The sequence below is a fragment of the Camelus ferus genome, chromosome 7 (genome assembly GCF_009834535.1).
Source record: "Camelus ferus isolate YT-003-E chromosome 7, BCGSAC_Cfer_1.0, whole genome shotgun sequence".
Taxonomy (NCBI): Eukaryota; Metazoa; Chordata; class Mammalia; order Artiodactyla; family Camelidae; genus Camelus; species Camelus ferus.
The window spans coordinates 6,309,436-6,327,588 of record NC_045702.1 but is presented as its reverse complement, the minus strand read 5'-3'; the positions used below and the strand labels follow the sequence as shown (position 1 = coordinate 6,327,588).

The window sequence follows — 18,153 nt, the reverse complement described above, 5'->3', positions numbered from 1 at the left end:
CTGGCTTCTTGCGTCCTAGCCTGGCAGATCCCACTGCACCACGTGCCCCTCAGTTACACCATGAGTCTCTCAGCTTCCAGCTCTGGCCCAGAGAGAGTCCTCAAGGGAGCTCTCCACCCAGAGCTGACCAAAGGTGGTGACACTCAATGTGGACCTCCCCCAGGCAGCAAGGATCTTGGGGTGGACCCTGCAGTCCATTTACTGAAGCAGGACGGTGGTCCTGCATTGGGGGTGAATTTGTCTTTTACTTCTGATAATGTATTAATTAAAAGTAACTAGTTTAATTAAAAGATTAATGCATGCAGTAAAAAATCATCTTTAAAAAAAACAATGAAGAGGAAAACTTTCCTGCCAGATTCCCACTGAGAAGCATCCTTATATGTCCTTCTCCAGAACTGGAGGAATCAAGGCTTAAAGGATGAGTTGAATGGGGCAGGGGAAGGAAGAAGAGGCAATCTGGTATGAGGATGAACTGTGTCAGGGCGGCAGGAACTGGGGTCATAAGGCAGGAGACTGGCCTGGCTAGAGCCAGTGTGCGTGAAGTTAAAGTGACGTAGATGCCAAGTGAGTCGTGGCCAGGCCATAGGGGGCCTTCAAGGCCAAGACTGTTCCATAGACAGGCTGCCAAATAGTCTGCAATCCGCTGTGCCACAGGCTCCCTCCTGGCCCCCTTAGAACTCCTTAGAAACAAGAGTCCGTAGCTCTGAAAGGAGATCAGAGAGAATGAAACTGGAAATCTTGAGACAGCAAGTTTCAGCTAGACGCCACTGAAAATGAAGAGCCACAGGTGAACAAAGTTATCTCACGATCAAGGATTTGGCACTATACCTGGCCATCTGAGATCTGGTTCTGGAATATTGGAGAATGGCAGAGAGTAGGGGATAAAAGAGGAAACTTCATGCCAGGTGCAAGATGAACCAGCCTGTGACTATGTTTTGTAATATTGGTCCATCCAATTGTTACTGTTAGAAAAACACGTAACAGCATTTTTATCATCCTGGGGCCCTGACAGATTGAGGGAGGCTGTGGCTGTCATTCCATCCAACACCAACTCCTTAGGGAGCCACCACGGAAGGATATCTCTAAAAGGGTAATTCTTGAGAAGAGGGGACCTGGGTATCAGACAGAATCTCACACCCCACCCCCACCCCACCCTACGAGGTTCCTGTAGGTCTGTAAGAATCATTCTCCTAGTGAGATGCTGGCTCTGTGTCCTAAAGGCTGAGAAACCTCTGCTCAAAACTCTTTAGACATATTTTAAACCCATATCATCCCTCAGCGTGATCATCTCTGTAGGTTTACTATCTCCTTTATTAAAAAAATAAGACTCATTTAAGGGTCAAAAGGGATCCTATATCCAGTCTTAGAAGTGTAAGCCAGTGTTGGTTACCTGGGTTAGTCCCCATGCCTTCCATCCCTATGGGATCAATATCCTTTAATCATAAGGTGGCTTGAGCCCCCACCCCACATATACTGTCAAAACCAGCAGCCCCCGCCCCCCCTCAAGGATTTGGGGGCGAGGAGAGGTAGCTCATGCTTTCTGGGTTCTCCAGTTCACACATATGTGCCTTCACGCTGCTGGTCTCACCCCTCAGCTCCGCACTAACCCAGATGGCGGAGCTCTGTGTCTTCTTTGTTTTTCCCCGATAAAACGCTTAAGTGCAGTAGACTTTTATACTTTGGAGGTTGCGGAGAGGGTCTCATCTCAGCCTAGCACAGCGAACGACCCCAAATTAGGCCCCAAACACCCACCATCTCCGTTCTTAAAAGACCTTGAACCGTTCTCAACAGGAATTTCTCGGAGTTGACCATCTCCCCTTTTCCATTTTGTATCTTTTCAGCCTCTAGAAGAATAGCGCCCCTCCCCCTTCTGTGCCCCCTCACTGCCTGTCTCCCAGGATACTCAGAGAAACCCCCAAATCCTAATTTACTATGGAGAGCAATTTAGTTTTGTCTTTGCTCACCTTCTGCCTTCCAAGCCTTTCCTTGGGGCCTATTTTTCCACAATTAAAATAGCCAATAAAACTCTCTTGTTAAACAAAACACTGTTCTCTCCCTAAAAGGAATTCTGCACCAGTTTTTAATCAATCAAGTAATGAAGTTTTGAAAAGATTTTACATTCGTACATTCAAAATTCAAAATGGATAAAAGGACGTGCAATAAAAAACTCTCCAGGTTACCCAGACACTCACTTCCCCTACCTGAGGCTGACTGGCCAACCATGGAGAAAGGGGAAGTTTCTGAAAGGAACCTGGAATCATTCACAGACTCCAAGGAACAGTTGAACAACCAATCCTGGACAGAGACAAAAATGTGTCATCTCTGTTCCTTTCGGTGTGTTGGGATCATTCTTTTAAACTAACTTACTCCAAAAAATGGGGGACAAGACTATTCCTGACTCATATTTAGAGCTTCACCAGAGGGGAAATTAACCTGTACCCTCAGCTCTGGTTAGAAGGATCCCAGGGAAAAGCTCTGATTGGTCCAGCTTAAGTCATATGTCTACCTGAGTCTCAATAATTATGGCCAGGAGGCTAGGGCGCTATGATTGGGCTGGCTTGAGTTAGATGCCTGACCTTCAAACAGGCACTATGACCAGGCTGGAATTGCCATGGAACAAGATGGCAGCACCCACTTGAATTCCATGACTAGAACCCAGGAGGAGCCATTCCCCAAAGGGAAGGAGGTGCATATATGCCCTGAGGAGGGGAGAAGTGCTAAGCTGATGAAGTTAGCAGATGTTCACTACACATATATATACAGTGCGGGTAGGGGAGAGCTTGAGCCAAGGAGTGTTGATTATGGAGTTCTCGCTGACATGGAAGCTGAGTGGGCATGCTCCCCAGGGGGTTATTGCTGGGAGAGGAACACAAAAGACATGGTCTCAGTCATCTAGACACTTCCTGGATAGTAAGGGGAACAGAACAGAAAGAGTCTCAAAGCCGTGGCCTATAAACTTTCTTGAGTAAAAAAATGTTTGGGTGTACATATATGCTAATATCTATGCTATAAATCATATGGTAGAAGATTTAAGGGACAGGATAAATATTTTAAAGCATTATTTTAAACTTAATTTATATTATTTGCGATGCAAAAAATACTTTTTTTCTCTGTCACTAAAAATGAGAATTTGGGTAAGATGATGTCTAAAGTCACTTTCAGCCCTGCATGTCACGTTCATGTTCTACAGATGTAGATACAACAGGATATAGGTACTAAGAGTGTATTTTATTGTTTCCTCTAATACCCCCTGCCGACAATGGGAATAACTGTGAGCTGCATTTAAAAGTTTATTTAAAGACATGTGTCAAGATCTGAGTATCACAGGGAAAGGACAAATGAGTGGCTTCTAAGAGATGCAAAAACATGACCTTTGGTGAATTCATTGCCGTTCAAGGCTTGGATCTTGTGAAGGCAAAGATATGAAATCGGGACTATCGTGGATTTTCCAAGGCATGTGATTAGTACAATTGATAGGCTTCAGTGAGTTGGCCTGGGCACCTCACCCACTGTTGAAATGAGAAGTGTGTTTCTGTGAAGGAAAAGCCAGGCTGGGCTAACAAGATGACTCACAAGTCTAAGAATGTGAAAGAAAAGCCGGGCTGGGCTAACAAGAAAAGCCGGGCTGACAAGATAACTCACAAATCTAAGTACTGGAATACTGATCTGAGTTCTGCTGGACTAACTCGTAAATCTAAGTTAATTAGTGTTGGTTTGCTGATTCCCTGTTTATGTTTTTTTGCTAGCCAGCTGGATTTTCAAAGAGATATATGTGGCTTTGGAATGTTGGTTTGCTGCCTCCCTGCCTCCACTTTTGTGATAATGATGCTGCTAAAGCTGTTCCATGCCTATTGGCCGAATACCCCAAGCTTGTACTTAACCCTGTAAAACCTCATGCGCATGTCTTGGAGGTGCTCAGAGCTTCGGAGCAGAAGCCCCTCTGAGCCCGCCGGCGTAATACATCTGAGTACTCCAACCCTCCGAGTGGTGCTTGTTTCTTGGCTGGCCTGTCGTTTCCGTAACATTTCTAGTTTCTAAAAAGCGAAATAACAGGTATACTTTTGGAATAAAAGCACTTGCCATTTGGAACCGTATCTCTTTCCCCCAGCTAGATTACACGTTCTTCCCTCAGAGCAAAGTCTGGGTTTTATACGTTTTTGAAGCCCCGGAAACACCTATCAGAGGGCCGGGCACGCAAGAGACAGACAAAGGCCCTTGAATTCCGAACCTGCACCTGCCTTGGGAGGACGGAATACTCCCGTCCCGCTGCAGCCCGGAGTGCTGAGCTGCTGTTCACCCTCCTGCCTCACGGGGGCGCAGGGAAATCCCGCGCGGTGAGGACGAGCGGCCGGCGCCCGTCTTGGCCTGGGAGGGCCGCACTCCCACAATGCACCTTGTATCAACACGGCGCTGCTGGCGGCTCTGAAGAGGGGCCGGGGGCGCCCAGCGGACCCGCGCGCAGCCCGAGGCATATCAGGCGGGGCCCGGGTGTTGAGGGGCGACTGGCAGCCATGGCGGAGTCGGCGCCTGCTCTGGTAAGAATCCTCCTGACACGGACCCGAGGGCGCGTTCGGGATGGCGGACCCCTGCCGGGGCGGGGCTTCGAGGTGCTGACCCCGGACGGGCAGGGTGTCCTCGGCTGCCGCTGGCGCGGGTGAAGACCGACCTCCCCCCCGCGACCCCTGCGCTCTGCCCTCCCCCATCCGACTCTTTCTGCGTGCGGCCGGAGCCCCAGCGCCACGCGCCTTCGCCGAGAAACTTCTCGGAGGCTTGTTTCATGGTTTTGGATTTGCTACTGTCCCGACACGTTTTCGTCGAGCCCAAAGAGAGCCCGTTTCCAGGACGGCGAGGTGGTGCGGATTGGAAACCCTGGGTCCCCATCACTGCCAGCGAGCTCGCCCTGGTGCTCCGGGGACCCCAGGACTCTGCCTCTTCGCGATCAGCTCGTTCTCGGCCTGATGGGTTTCCCTCGTTCCTTCTGCGATGCTCTCCTGCTAGACTTCAGTCCTGGGTTGCACCCACAGGTTGAAGTCAGGCTGGGCTTCCTCTCCATAGGGACAGGTGTGACCTCACGGTGTAGTTGCTGGGATTTTTCTGTGAAGCTACCAGATCTCTTTCTCTCTAACTGTCCCCATTCACGGAATGGCGAGACGCGGAACTTGGGGTAAGGAAAATCTTGGGCATGAAGTCAGGAAGCTTGGTTTCAGCCATAACTCAGCTCTTAGCTGTTCAGTTTAGTGATTTTAGTCAACTGTGTTCACTCTGGGTCTCTGTTTCCTTACCTGTAAATTGAGTGTTGGACTAGTTACTAGATGATCTCTATGGTTCCTGCCAGGTTCCTCATATTAATCCAAAATTGTGGTTACTTTGATAGTAAAAGAGGATTTGCTAAGGAAAGGGCAGATGGAACTTCATTGTTTTTTAGTACATTATTTCTTGATCTAGAGACACTTTCAGAATCATGTGAAATCTTTGCGAGAGGTAAGAACTAAGGAGATCCTTTAGTGAAAACTTGACCATAAGCAGGGTGCATTGTATTTGATTTTTGTAGAAAGTGGTTAAGAACTAAGAGGGGAAGAATTAAAAGACTTAAAGAACACAGTGTTTGCTTTCAAAGAAGTTACAGTTGAATTATGAAGTCAAGATACAAGTGTTCATGGTGTTAATCTCATTTGACTCCTTTAAGCTAATGTGATGCAGTGAAAGACTTGCCTTTTCCTCAAGACCAAATTAGTAGTACTGAAGTTGGGCAAGAGGACAGGTTACTAACTCCCAGAGTGCTTCTTCCTGCTGGTCAGTGCAGTTACCTGCATGTCTTCAACAGACATTGTTAAAAGGAAATCTTAAAGATCCTTCAAAATCCCCAGCTGTGCTTTAATAATTTATGGATCTGTCCTTGCAGAATGTATTTAAATCATCCTTGAGCATATTTCTATATTCATCTTTAGATGAGGATTCTGTACGTCTTAGTTGATAGTATGGCTAAGTAGGTGCCCTGATGAAAGCAACTAAAAATGCTGGGAGGAAACACAAATAAGTGGAAATGTAGTTAGTAAAGAATACTTGGAGCCCAAAGATTAAGTGAAAGAGAGAACTCTTAAGAGGTAAACAGAGTTCTGAACCTGACTTTGAGGGCATGTGCTGAACGTTCATCTGTGGTGTTTATGACCTCAAGGGGCCTGGAAAATAGAAGACAAAACTCAGAGCCTAAGGTGGGGAGTATAAGACGCCTCCTACCTCAATCCTATAAAGCTGAGACTTCAAAGGGCAACATTCAGTGTGAACTGGAAGTTAAGCTCTTACCCCAGAGAGTGCTTGCAGAGAAAATCATGTCAAACCTTGGTGCTGAGAGATAGGTGCAAGGTGCCCCTTGAGAATTCATGGTGACCTTCAAGTGGGTTTATTGCCTGAATTCATATGACCTGGGTGTCTGGGAAACCTTAAGCTAAGAGTTTAGTTTAAAGTAGGGCCTCTGGCTATCTATCAGAAATAAATACACATCTTCTCTGAAGGAGTCTACACCCAACTCAGACTTCAAGTAATTCTCACAGATAAAATTCCAAGAAAAATGAATTTACAATAGAAAGTTACCAAACAGGCAATGGAAAAGTACGAGAAAAAGCCAGTAAAATTAATGAGCAACAAAATTAGATCCTCAGAGATTTCAGATATCGCAATTCCAGAAGAAAAACATACTGGAATTCCAGTGGGAATACACACACAATCTACGCTGGAGGCCATGTTTGATGACTAGCTAATGGCAGAGGGTGTTGTAGGAATGATGCAAGTACTAATACCTAGAAACCCAGTAAATCCCAATCAGGATAAACACAGAGAAATCTTTATGTAGATACATAATAGTGAAAGTACAGAATACGAGGCAAAGAGAATTCTTAAAAGCAGCCAAATAAAGAGACCTTCAAATGAACCATTGTAAGACTAATGGGATTCAGCTTCTCACCAAAAACAGTGGAAGCCAGACAATGGTAGAATGATATCATTAATGGACTAAAAGAAAATAACTATGCAATCTCAGATTTTTATACTCAACAAAAGTATCTTTCAAAAACAACAGTAAAATAAAAGTATTTTCAGACAATTTAAAACTGACAGTTTGTTACTAATACACTCTCCTTAAAGGGAATTCTAAAGGATATATTTCAGGTACAAGGAAAATTATCTTAAGTGAAAAGTGAAAATGTAAGAAAATATGTTGAGCCATGGAAATGGGTAAACCTAAACAAATATTGAGTAAATAAAATGTTAATCTCTTGTGGGGTTAAAAACAAAGCAGAATTAAAATACATGGCAGCATTGATTTAAAAGTTAGGAAGAGATGGTCAGAATTCAGATGTTTAAAGATCTTTGTAAGTATGCTTCCTGTAATTTCTAGGGTAGTTGCTAAAAGACTAGAACTTGGCTGTATAACTTAGAATTTAAAAGAGGGATAATAGAATAAGAAAAAATAATCTAAGAGAAGTCAAGAAAGAAGATGAAAGATGGGATAAATAGCACAAAAAGTAAAAGTAAATAAAAATAAATCACAATTAAAATAAATGTAAATGGACTAAATGTCCTAGTTAAACGGCAAAGATTGTCAGAATGGGTTAAAGTCCAACAAAAGGTTTGTTAGAGATATAGCTAAAATATAAAGCTATAGAAATGGCTGAATATAAAAGGATATGAAAACATACCAAGCTAATACTAATCAAAAGAAAATTGACTTAACTATATTAATATTGCTAGAGATAGAGGGCTGCTACTACTTTTAAAATGTAAGAGACTCAATTTACCAGCCTGATAGGACATTTCCAATCTTATGTGCACCCAATCATATGGCCTTAAAATATATAAACAAAAATTGATAGAACTACAAGGAAAATTCACCCTCATAGTAGAGATTTTAATACAAGCAGAAAAAAATTAGTTAGGGTGTAGTGCATCCAATAGAACTTTCTGAGATGATGGAATTATTCTCTCTGTCCCGTTCAGCATAGTAGCCACAAGTTACACGTGGCTGTTGAGTACTTGCGATGTAGCTATTTTGACTGAGCAACTGAAATTTTAGTTTAATTTTAATTAATTTAAATTTAAGCATCCACGAGTTTCTAGTGGCTATTATATTGGACAGCACAGTTATAGAGGATAATATTATTTTTTATCCATATATCTATCAACATGTGATTTCAATGTTTAGAGAGATTAATGAAGAAAAAAAGAGAAAAAAGGCAAAAATACTCTGTTAGAAATGAAAGTGTATTCCAGTGGTTGATGCTGACTATATACTGGGACCTTAGGTAAGGTTGTTGAACAGATCACCATACAACCTCTCCATGTGTCTTGGGATTCTTCAGGTGACTGCAGCACCTGCCTGCCTATGATTTGCTCCACTTGCCACAGACTTACTGTCAAACCCTCCTATAATTGCAGATTCATAAGCAAAATGGACGTTGACTTAAGTGACTGAATTTTGGAATTATTTGTTATACAGCAATTGATGATTGGAACAGGTACCTATAAAAATGTTTAAATACTGAAAGATATTAATACCTTAGAAAAGGAGAGTGTACTGTGTGTATGGATTGAAACATTTTATCCTAAAGATATCACTTCTCAAATTTATCTATGGATTTGATGCATTTCCAGACAAAAATCTCTGAAGATATTTTTGTGAAACCTTTCAAGTTTGTAGACTGTCAACAGGCCAAAAGTAGTTGAGATAGTTCTGTAAAACAAGGAGGTGGGACTTGTCTTACCAGATACCAATAATTATCAAAAAGCTATGGTCATTGAGACAGTAATGTTGGTAAAGCAGTAGAAAAATTGACCTGTAGAACAGAATAGAGATGCTAGAGACAGACTGATATGTATGAAAACTTGATTTATGACAGAGATTACAGATCAGTGAATAAATGATGACTTTTCATTATATAGCATTAGATCTGTTGATTTCCCATATGAAAATTAAGGCTTGCCCCATACACAAATATTGTCTCAATTCTAGTTGAGATAAATACTTGTGTGAAAGGCTAAACTATCAAGTGTTTAGAAGACAGTATTGTGGGATTATAGATATTTTTTACACCTGCCATGAAAGTTCAAACCAAAAAACAATTAATGCTAACAAAACTACATTAAAACTAAGGACTGTTTATCAAATGATAGTAAAGAGAATTTTAAAATGAGGCACAAATAAGGGAGGTTATTTGTAACACAGTTAACTGATAAAGATTAGTTTCCAGAATTTATAGAGAAATCTCATAGATCCTATGAGAAGTGAGATAACCCAAAGGATAAATGAATGAAAGACTTCAGCACTGAGGGGGAAATTTGAATGACCAATAAACATAAAAAAGATGCTTATCTCTTGTTAGTAACCAAGGAAAATGCAGATGAAAACCATGATGAGGTATCATTTCAGATCTACTAGAGGGACACAGATTTAAGTTTGACAGTAACAAATGTTGATGAAGTTGTGGAACAACCAGGATACTTAGGAGTGAAATTGGTACAACTGCTTTGGAAAACATTTTGCATTATCTGCCTAAGTTTAGAATGTGTATATACCCAATGAGCCAGCAATTCTCTTGTACCCTTGGGAAACTTGCCTATGTCCACTAGGAGCCGAGTACAGTTCTGTTCATCATAGCACTGTTGTAATGACAAAGATGGGGAAATATCAGTAGTGGAATGGAAAAATAAATTGTGGTATAGTCAAGTGGTGGAGTATTATACAGCAGTGAAAATGAATTAATTACAGACACCTGCAACAACAGGCTATTCCCAGGAGCTGTGGAAGACTGACAGTCCATTTATACAAAATCCCCTAAAACATGCAAAATTAAAAGAACATATTTTTGAAACAAACCTGGTATAACATATGAAAAAAGGCAGTTAATCATGAAAAACCAAATTCAGGATAGTAGTTACTTCAGCAAAGTTACTTGCACAAAGGACTGCAAGGGTGATATTTATAAAACAAACACACAAATACAGGCAGGCCTTCTTGTATTGTGCTTTGTTTTATTGCACTGTGCAGTTACTGTGTTTCTTACAGGTTGCAGGTTTGTGGCAGTTCTATATTGAGTAAGTCTGTTGGCACCATTTTTCCAACAGCATTTGCTCCCTTTGTGTCTCTGTGTCACATTTTGGTATTTCTCAAAACATTTTGAATGTTTTCATTATTGTTATATTTACGATGGTGATCTGTGATCAGTGACCTTTGATGTTACTACTACAAAAAGATTATGGCTCACTGAAGGCTCAGATGATGGTTAACACTTTTTAGCAAAAAAGTATTTTTTAATTAAGGAATATGCTTTTTAAAGATACAATTTGCACACTTAATAGACTATAGAATAGTGTAAACACAATATTTATATGCACTAGAAAACAAAAAAATTCATATGACTTGCTTTATTGTGATATTTGCTTTGTTGTGGAGGTTTGGAACTGAACCCACAATATCTTGGAGGTGTGCTGTGTGTGTGTACATATATATATTTAATTTTAATTAATGTTTTTGACTGGTGGTTACATGGAGATTTGTTAACTTGATTACGTCAGTAAAGGGTATCTCCACGTAAGATCACATTCTGAAGTCCTGGGGTTAGGACTTACACATATTTTTGGGGGGAGACATAATTCAACCTATTATATATGAATGGACCACAATTTGTTTATCTATTCACCAGCTGATGGGCATTTGAATTATTTCTGTCATGATAGATAATTTAAAACAGAAGAAAAGAAGAAACTTGACTTAATACTCTTTTCAGACTTTGACTGTGTGGAAGAGGAGAGATGTTATTTCTCTGCTCAGATCCCAACCCACCTTCCTGTTTGGAAAAAGTCCCAACATTAGCAGCAAAATGCTGGGCCGCAGAGAGGAAAGAGGAGACTCCCAAAGGCTGGAGACGTAGAGACTTAAAATTAAAAGTAGACAATGTGATGCAATGAATTTATCCTCCAAGCTCATATTTTCTTTTGTTCCATTTGCATTTTTCCCTTACATTAAACTTTTCTTTAAATCTTTTTTAAGGGGGGATATTTAAGCTGTTGACTCATATGCCCAATAATGAACCGAGCTGGTTAACTGGAGTAGTTGGCCAGACTTAGGTGTTCAGTTCTGTGCCCACTGGTTTCATTTTGTCCCCTGTTTCTCTAGATCATAAGCTCCAGCCCTAGCAGTTCTTTGAAAGATATTTCCTTTCAATGTCTCTGTCTCAGTATCCTCCTTGTGGTTAGAGAAGCAGCCCTGAATGAAGTGTGGGCTGTATAAGAGAATACAAAGCTTTGTGGGTTTAGGACTGAAATGAACATAACGTGGGACAGTAGGGGCAAGAGGACAGCTTCAGGAAGACTTTACAAATCTTGGTTTAGTCATTTTGAGCTTCAATGAGAGTGATTTTTCTACTGTCAGGGACACACCATAAAAAATATGAAGTGTAAGGGAAATGTCAGAGGACTCAGTCAAATCATTTTAGAAAGTTAAAAGATGAAAAAACCTGATAGGAAATACATCAAAATTCTAACAGCTTATTTCTGGATGGTGGTGTTTTGCATAATTTTTTCTTTCTTTCTGCTTTTCAGTATTTTCTTATTACAGTGTATGTGTATAATTTGCAGTATCAGAATATAAAAGCACGTGCTTTTTAAATTTACAAAAAGAAGTAGAAACTAGGTGGCTGTAAGTGCTGGTGGACCCAGTGGACGCATTGTGTTTGTTTACCTGTTATTTGGAAATGACACTGACTCTGACCCTGAGTCTGATTCTTCAGCACAGAAGGAAGCGCCACTCCTCCCCTTTGAATTCCTGCATGCTGCCCCCACAAGCGACAGAGAAGAGCTCCTATTTGCAGACCTCGGAGATCTCACTCTGGACCGTGGTGGCTGCCATCCAGGCCGTGGAGAAGAAGATGGAGTCCCAGGCCGCCCGGCTGCAGAGCTTGGAGGGGCGAACAGGGACAGCCGAGAAGAAGCTGGCCGACTGCGAGAAGACGGCCGTGGAGTTCGGGAACCAGCTGGAGGGCAAGTGGGCCGTGCTGGGCACCCTGCTGCAGGAATACGGGCTGCTGCAGAGGCGGCTGGAGAACATGGAGAACCTGCTGCGGAACAGGAACTTCTGGATCCTGCGGCTGCCCCCGGGCAGCAAGGGGGAGGCCCCCAAGGTAATCCTTGAGGGTTGAGAGTGAGCCCAGAGAGGGTGGGGGGCAGCCCGTGTTAGTGAAGATTCTCAGTGTCTGGCTTGTCCTTCATGGCTGTGACTGGAGGGCTCACTGTGTGACTTCTGTGATTTCAGGTGTCCAGGTCCCTTGAAAATGATGGAGTCTGTTTTTCAGAGCAGGAGTGGGAGAATCTGGAGGACTGGCAGAAGGAGCTGTACACAAACGTGATGAAGAGCAACTATGAGACTCTGGTCTCTCTGAGTAAGTGGCAGTTTTCTCTCTAAAATTCTCTCAGACATCCTGCAGTTCCTGGCCAGGTAGCTTGTGACCCAGGCTACACCTGGATCCTCTCCTGGCCTTAGCCGACTTGAGAAATAGGAGTCTCCAGGCCCTCAATTTATGAAGTCTTTGGAAAGGTCTCAGTGTTGTGTGTTTTGTCTTTCTGCTGTCTGGTCACATTGCTGGTAATACTTACTGACAGGTAAGATGTCATCGTATGCGTTAGAGTGTAACATGGCGAGGGTTCCTCATGCTGTTTTTAACACTTGAGACTGTTTGACAAGAAATCTTTTGTTACCTGGGATGGAGGTGGGCAGCACAGACTAACCGAACAGTGTTTCTTGGCATTTAGCTAGAATTGCAGCCAGTCCTTGTGGTCTCAGTGTTCATTTTGTGTTGAGTAGAAGTGTGCTTGATACACATCCTTATACGTAAAATATAGGCTATTACACAATAAATGCATTTCATTTAGTTGACAAAATCTTTTGAAATCTAGGTCCTTGGAGGATTGCCGAGAAGGCCAGTATGACGGAGCAGGGTGGAGGGGGAGGGACGTGACAAATGGGTTGAGAGGTGACTGTGTGGCTGGGTCACATGTTCTGCTAGTGGCTCTTTCCTTGTCTGTCACAGTGGGGCATAGCAGTGCCCACCTTACCTTCCAGTGTGTAGCCCAGATGAAATTAGATGCCCTGAAAGGGGACCATGTCCGTGTGAGGCAGGGCTGCTGATGGGAGCCTGACCGCCCGCACCACAAGTGGCTCAGAAGGAGTGTCAAAGGCAGCAGTTAGCTGAATGGATCATTTGAATTGGCCATAATTTTCTAATTGTCCCAAACTGCTAGGGGAAAGTGACTGAATTTTTGAAGTTTTAATATCAACTCCTTGACATTGGTCACCGTATTCATCAGCAAATGACCCATACTCTCTCCTGGGCTCACACGGTGCTGTTTCCAACCCAGAGGTGCTTGGCCAGCCAGAAGGAGACTCGGAGTTGGGTACAGAGATGCTGGGTGACTTGGAGGAGGAAGGCCCTGGTCAGGTCCACCCAGGTGAGTGGCTCCAGAATATTCCATCCCAGTCCCTGCTCCTTGCAGCCTGTAGTGAGCTCTCCCACTGCTAAACTACCAAACACTGCTAGTCCGTGTCCTCATCTGGCATTTATTTATTATAGACTACTATTTATTTATTACAGACTCCTTTATCATTAGTTCACCTATTATATGTGTATCTTACTTCCTTAACTACTGTGGGGAGTCCTTAAGATTCACAGCCCCATCATCCTTCTTCATGCCCTGCAGAGCAGGGTGCCTGATAAGCGTTAGTCAAAACCCACTGGAGACTGAGAAGAGGTTGGTCAGATCTTCAGGAGTGAAGCTGACTGGGTAAGAGGCAGGAGAAGCATTTGTAAACCAGGCAGTTTGAGGAGAATATGCAGGAAGAACAGAGCTGGATGCTGAACTTCTAAGCTATAGGTTTACTTAGTACTTTGGTTTTTTTAGATTATTTACATGTATCGTTTTAACACTCTGTAACACTTAAATTAGCATAGGTGTTACAGTTTATTTTGTCATTTTTCACAGAGATTGAATGCAAATTTGTGGACAGGCTTGGAGAATTTATAACATTGTTCTGTAAGAATAACATATTCACATTTCCAATCAGTATGTCTCCATCTGAATACAGGTTTAGTGTTTTAGGTCTTAGAACCCAGTCAGTCTCATCCTCTTCCAAATTGTCCTAATTCTTTTGATCCTGGGGTACTTTGATTTGAGCCCTTCTGAAGTTCACAAATGTTTGTTTAGCTCTGAAAAAACTGAAGGTGCTAGAATGTGATCTTTTTTTGTGGCTCTTCTTTCTCTTGGCAGCAGGAGCAGCTATGATCAAGCAGGAGATACAGCACGTGCAGGAAAGCCCTGTGGATCTTGCTGGAGAGTTCTCAGACATTGCTGAAGAGCACGCTCTCCTGAGCCCAGAGCCGGCTGGGCTCTGGGATGGTCAGGGCGCTTCTGTCCTCTTGGAATCAGGTCCTAAGGACGCTAATCCAGAAGGGCCCATTGAGGGAAGTAGAGATCCCAGTGGTGGCAGAACCCTGGGCTGCCCCCTGAAGCAGAAGTCGAATAGGCAGCTGCACCTGGGTCAGGAGTGTGGGCAGGGCTTGAAGCTGAAAGGGGACACTTCTGGGCCCTACAGATGTTCTGAGTGTGAGATCGACTTCCGCTGTAAGCAGCAGCTGGCCACACATCTGCGGACCCACTCGGGGTGGGAGTCTTACCCAGCCTCGGAGCCAGAGAAGAGTGTTCGGCCCAGGCCCCGGCTGAAGCCCCCGTCCAGGAAGGCGAAGCTGCATCAGTGTGACGTGTGCATGAGGACGTTCAGCTGCAGGGTGAGCCTGGTGACTCACCAGCGCTGCCACTTGCAGGAGGGGCCCAGTGCTGGGCACTGTGTCCAGGAGCGGTTCTCACCCAACAGCCTGGTCGCCTTGCCTGGCCACATCCCTTGGAGGAAAAGCCGGAGTTCCCTCATCTGTGGTTACTGTGGCAAGAGCTTCAGCCACCCGTCTGATCTCGTGCGGCACCAGCGCATCCACACGGGCGAGCGGCCCTACAGTTGCAGCGAGTGTGAGAAGAGCTTTGTCCAGAAGCAGCACCTCCTGCAGCACCAGAAGATCCACCAGCGGGAGCGCGGCAGGCCGGCCCTGGAGCCTGGAAGGCCCAATGGCCTGCTTTAAGGGTGCCAGCCCCTCGCCCGTCTGGGGGGGGCAGAGGGGAGTGGCACTGGTCCCCCTAAAGAGACACTGCAGAGTCAGGGACTGACTTCTTCTTGAGGGGAGTTGCTTTGATTTGCTTTCCCTTGACCAGGCACCAGGCCCAGCAGCACTCCTGAAGACTGGGGAAGAGGAGGCGTCTGGGGCCAGGCCTCTCCTGCTGTCTTTACTCTGCTGCCAAGTTTGCCGTCTCCTTGGCACCTTTGAGTCTGGTTTTCCCATCTGAGCAGATAGTCACGGTTGGGGTTGGCTCTCTGACCCCGTGGGCCCTGGTGTCTGGTTCTGGGGCCTGTCCCAGCATTCAGGTCTTCACAGGGGTTGAGTTGGGCCCAAGGAGTGAGCAGATGTGTAGAAGGGCTCTGGGAAGCAGCCCCTCTGTTTCCTCTTTTGTAGTCTCTTTGTTAATAACAAGTAGAAGAAATAATTTAAATGAACTGATTACCTTGCTCTGAAGAACTTTTTTTTTTTGGAATTAGATTTTAGTTGATTTAAAAAGTCTGACACTTTAAATTTCCAGAGTTGTAGGAGTCGTTCCTAACATGGGGACTGGGCCTACCCTCTAGGAGGGGATCATTTGTGGGGCTCTTTCAGCCCACCTACAGTTAGCTGGGCCAGAAACTGGGCGCGTGGTGCTGGGCTCCCTCTTATGGGGGTCCTTGGCAGTCTTGAATGGGGCTAACTGGCCAGGAGGAAGAGAGTAGTGGGGTGGGCCCCACAGATCCCTGCTGGGAATGAGGAGTCCTGGAAAGGAGCTGAGAGCTTGGGTTTCTCCCCACAGCCGCTCTGCTCTTCCATCCCGTCCTCACTGTGCTCTGCAGCCGCCCGGGGTACAAGACCACTTTGTTACTTAAGGTTGTTGGGCTTGTACCAGTGATTATTTGACTTGGTTCCTGTTACACCAGTTGTTTCTTGAGGTTGTTCAGATTACACACTTTGCAAATTAGTTCTGGGCTTGACTCTTCCTGAGATGATACAGATGTCTCTCAGGAGTGTTGAATACCTGCCCCATTGATGTTGGGGAGAGGGGAGTGGGCTCGTGGGTCCTATGTGAGTGTCCCCTTGGATGATTTGCAGTTGCCTAGAATAAAACTTGCTACTAGCAAAGTTAAAAAAAAAACAACAAAACAGTGCTACTGTTTAATGTTTTTCTCCATTTGTTAAGAATACCCTCCTGAAGCCAAGGTGGCGGGGGTGCCTGACCTGGAGCAGTAGTGCCAGAGGTCCGATGGCACAGCCTTACCTGCGACCGCCCTTAGACCTAGAAAGATGGGAGAGAGCACGTATGGGGATAGTCACAGAACTGCATCTGTGGTGGTCGTGGGTTGCAGGCAGTCTGGGAATCATTGTTAGGGAGGTGGGAGGTAGGACAGGGGAGACGTGGGTGCACCAGGAGATCTGGGGTGCAGTTAGAAAGACAGGCTTAGATACGCATGTAGCCTTATGGGTGGACCTTAAACATACAGTGCTGAGTGAGAAATGTAAGGAACTGAATGAGATCTGTAACACAATGCCATTTAGGTAAATTTAAAATGCATGTACACAAAAATCATTTTGTAAGAACACACAGAAGTGAAAAGTTATATATAGGCATTACAGTTGCCCACAGGAGGAGTGAGTGGGATGGAAGGATAAAAAGGAACAAATTAAACAGATACAAATGAACTCGGTGGCTGTAAGGTATGGGATGCCCTTGGTGTAGAAACTGAACACACAGGGCAGTGGTCATAGGGCAGCGCCGTGAGAGGTGCTGAGCTTCACGACATGGGGTAAGCCTCGCGCATCTCTCCCAAATCCATTCTTCAGTCTCCTCCTGCCCCCAGGCTTTTGTGTTAGATACCCCTGTATCCCAGCCTTGAGTATTCTTACCTCCTCGTGAGTGTTTTCGGGTGAGCAGCCTTTGCCTTACATCACAGGAGGAAAGCAGAGTAGGGTCCTATTTCTCCAGCAAAGTTAGGTTCTTGAGGCAGGGAAATGATTGTATTAAGCAATCAGACTAGTGTAAAAATGACTAAGATCTACTGAGCACTCACGTGATAGTCACTGTCCTTCATGTAGAAATGAACTTAGTCTTCACAAGACCCTGTGTGGTGGGTATTAATTACCCCATTTTACACATGAGATGTGGGAAGAGACCTGAGAGGTGAGGCAGAGGTGGCTGTGACCCAGGCCATCTTGCTTCAGAGCCCACACACTTGACCATAGGCTGTGTTGCTTCTGGTTAACCACAAATAAGTACCTCGTGTCTGGATTGGATTCTAAGTCCTTGTTACCCAAAGTGTGGTCTCTGCACCTGCAGCATCGACGTCCCTGGGAGCTTGGTAGAAATGCAGACTCTGAGGCTCACCGGACCAGAATCTGCATTCTAACAAGATCTCCAGGCCATTCTCTGCACGCACAGAATGCACATTTTAAGTGATACAAGAAATCTTGCCTGTTTCACCTGTCCATTGAAGGTTTGCTCTGCTAGCCGATGAGAAGAAAATGGGCAATGCAGCTGTCTGGAGGACAGGAGTGAACAAGTTAGATTTAAATCAACACAGAGTGAAGAATGATATGCCAAACCTTACTGACTAATCTGTCGCTAATCTGTCTTATCTTCTTCCTGTTCCTACAGGTAAGGTCCTAATCATCACCTACCTAGTTTCTACTCAGTAACCCAACTGGTTTCCTACCCCTAATCACATCCTTTTTTGCTACCAGAGTTACTGTCCTGGAACACAGATTGGACCTGGCTTTCCTCAAAGCCTTGCGATGCATTTGGCTTCTGAGAACGAGTAAGCTCTGTAGTGCAGAACTCAAGACTTGGACAACCTAACCTACTCCCAGTTTCTTCATCTTTCACACTAAATTCTCGATGCTGCTGCCACAGTGGGATTTCCTGTCATTTATCAATAAGCCGTATTTTCCCACCACCACATCTAGCTTATGCTTCCCCTCTCCTAAG

General features: G+C 44.4%; 1 protein-coding gene across 13 annotated transcripts; it reads left to right on the top strand.

Moving 5' to 3' along the window:
* Positions 1-4,369: 4,369 nt before the first annotated feature.
* Positions 4,370-16,334, top strand: ZNF212 (zinc finger protein 212). 13 transcript variants are annotated; one of them, XM_032483253.1, is made up of 5 exons: positions 4,370-4,535; positions 11,786-12,170; positions 12,342-12,428; positions 13,354-13,494; positions 14,311-16,334. In XM_032483253.1, exons 1-5 carry the CDS (start codon positions 4,512-4,514, stop codon positions 15,171-15,173), a joined length of 1,500 nt encoding a protein of 499 aa, XP_032339144.1. In that variant the 5' UTR covers positions 4,370-4,511; the 3' UTR covers positions 15,174-16,334. The 13 variants fall into 13 exon arrangements, with proteins under 13 accessions (XP_032339144.1, XP_032339142.1, XP_032339145.1 ...); XM_032483251.1 differs by having other exon boundaries at positions 4,372-4,535; positions 11,781-12,170; positions 12,302-12,428; XM_032483254.1 differs by having other exon boundaries at positions 4,373-4,535; positions 11,781-12,170; positions 12,302-12,428; positions 13,405-13,494.
* Positions 16,335-18,153: the final 1,819 nt, after the last annotated feature.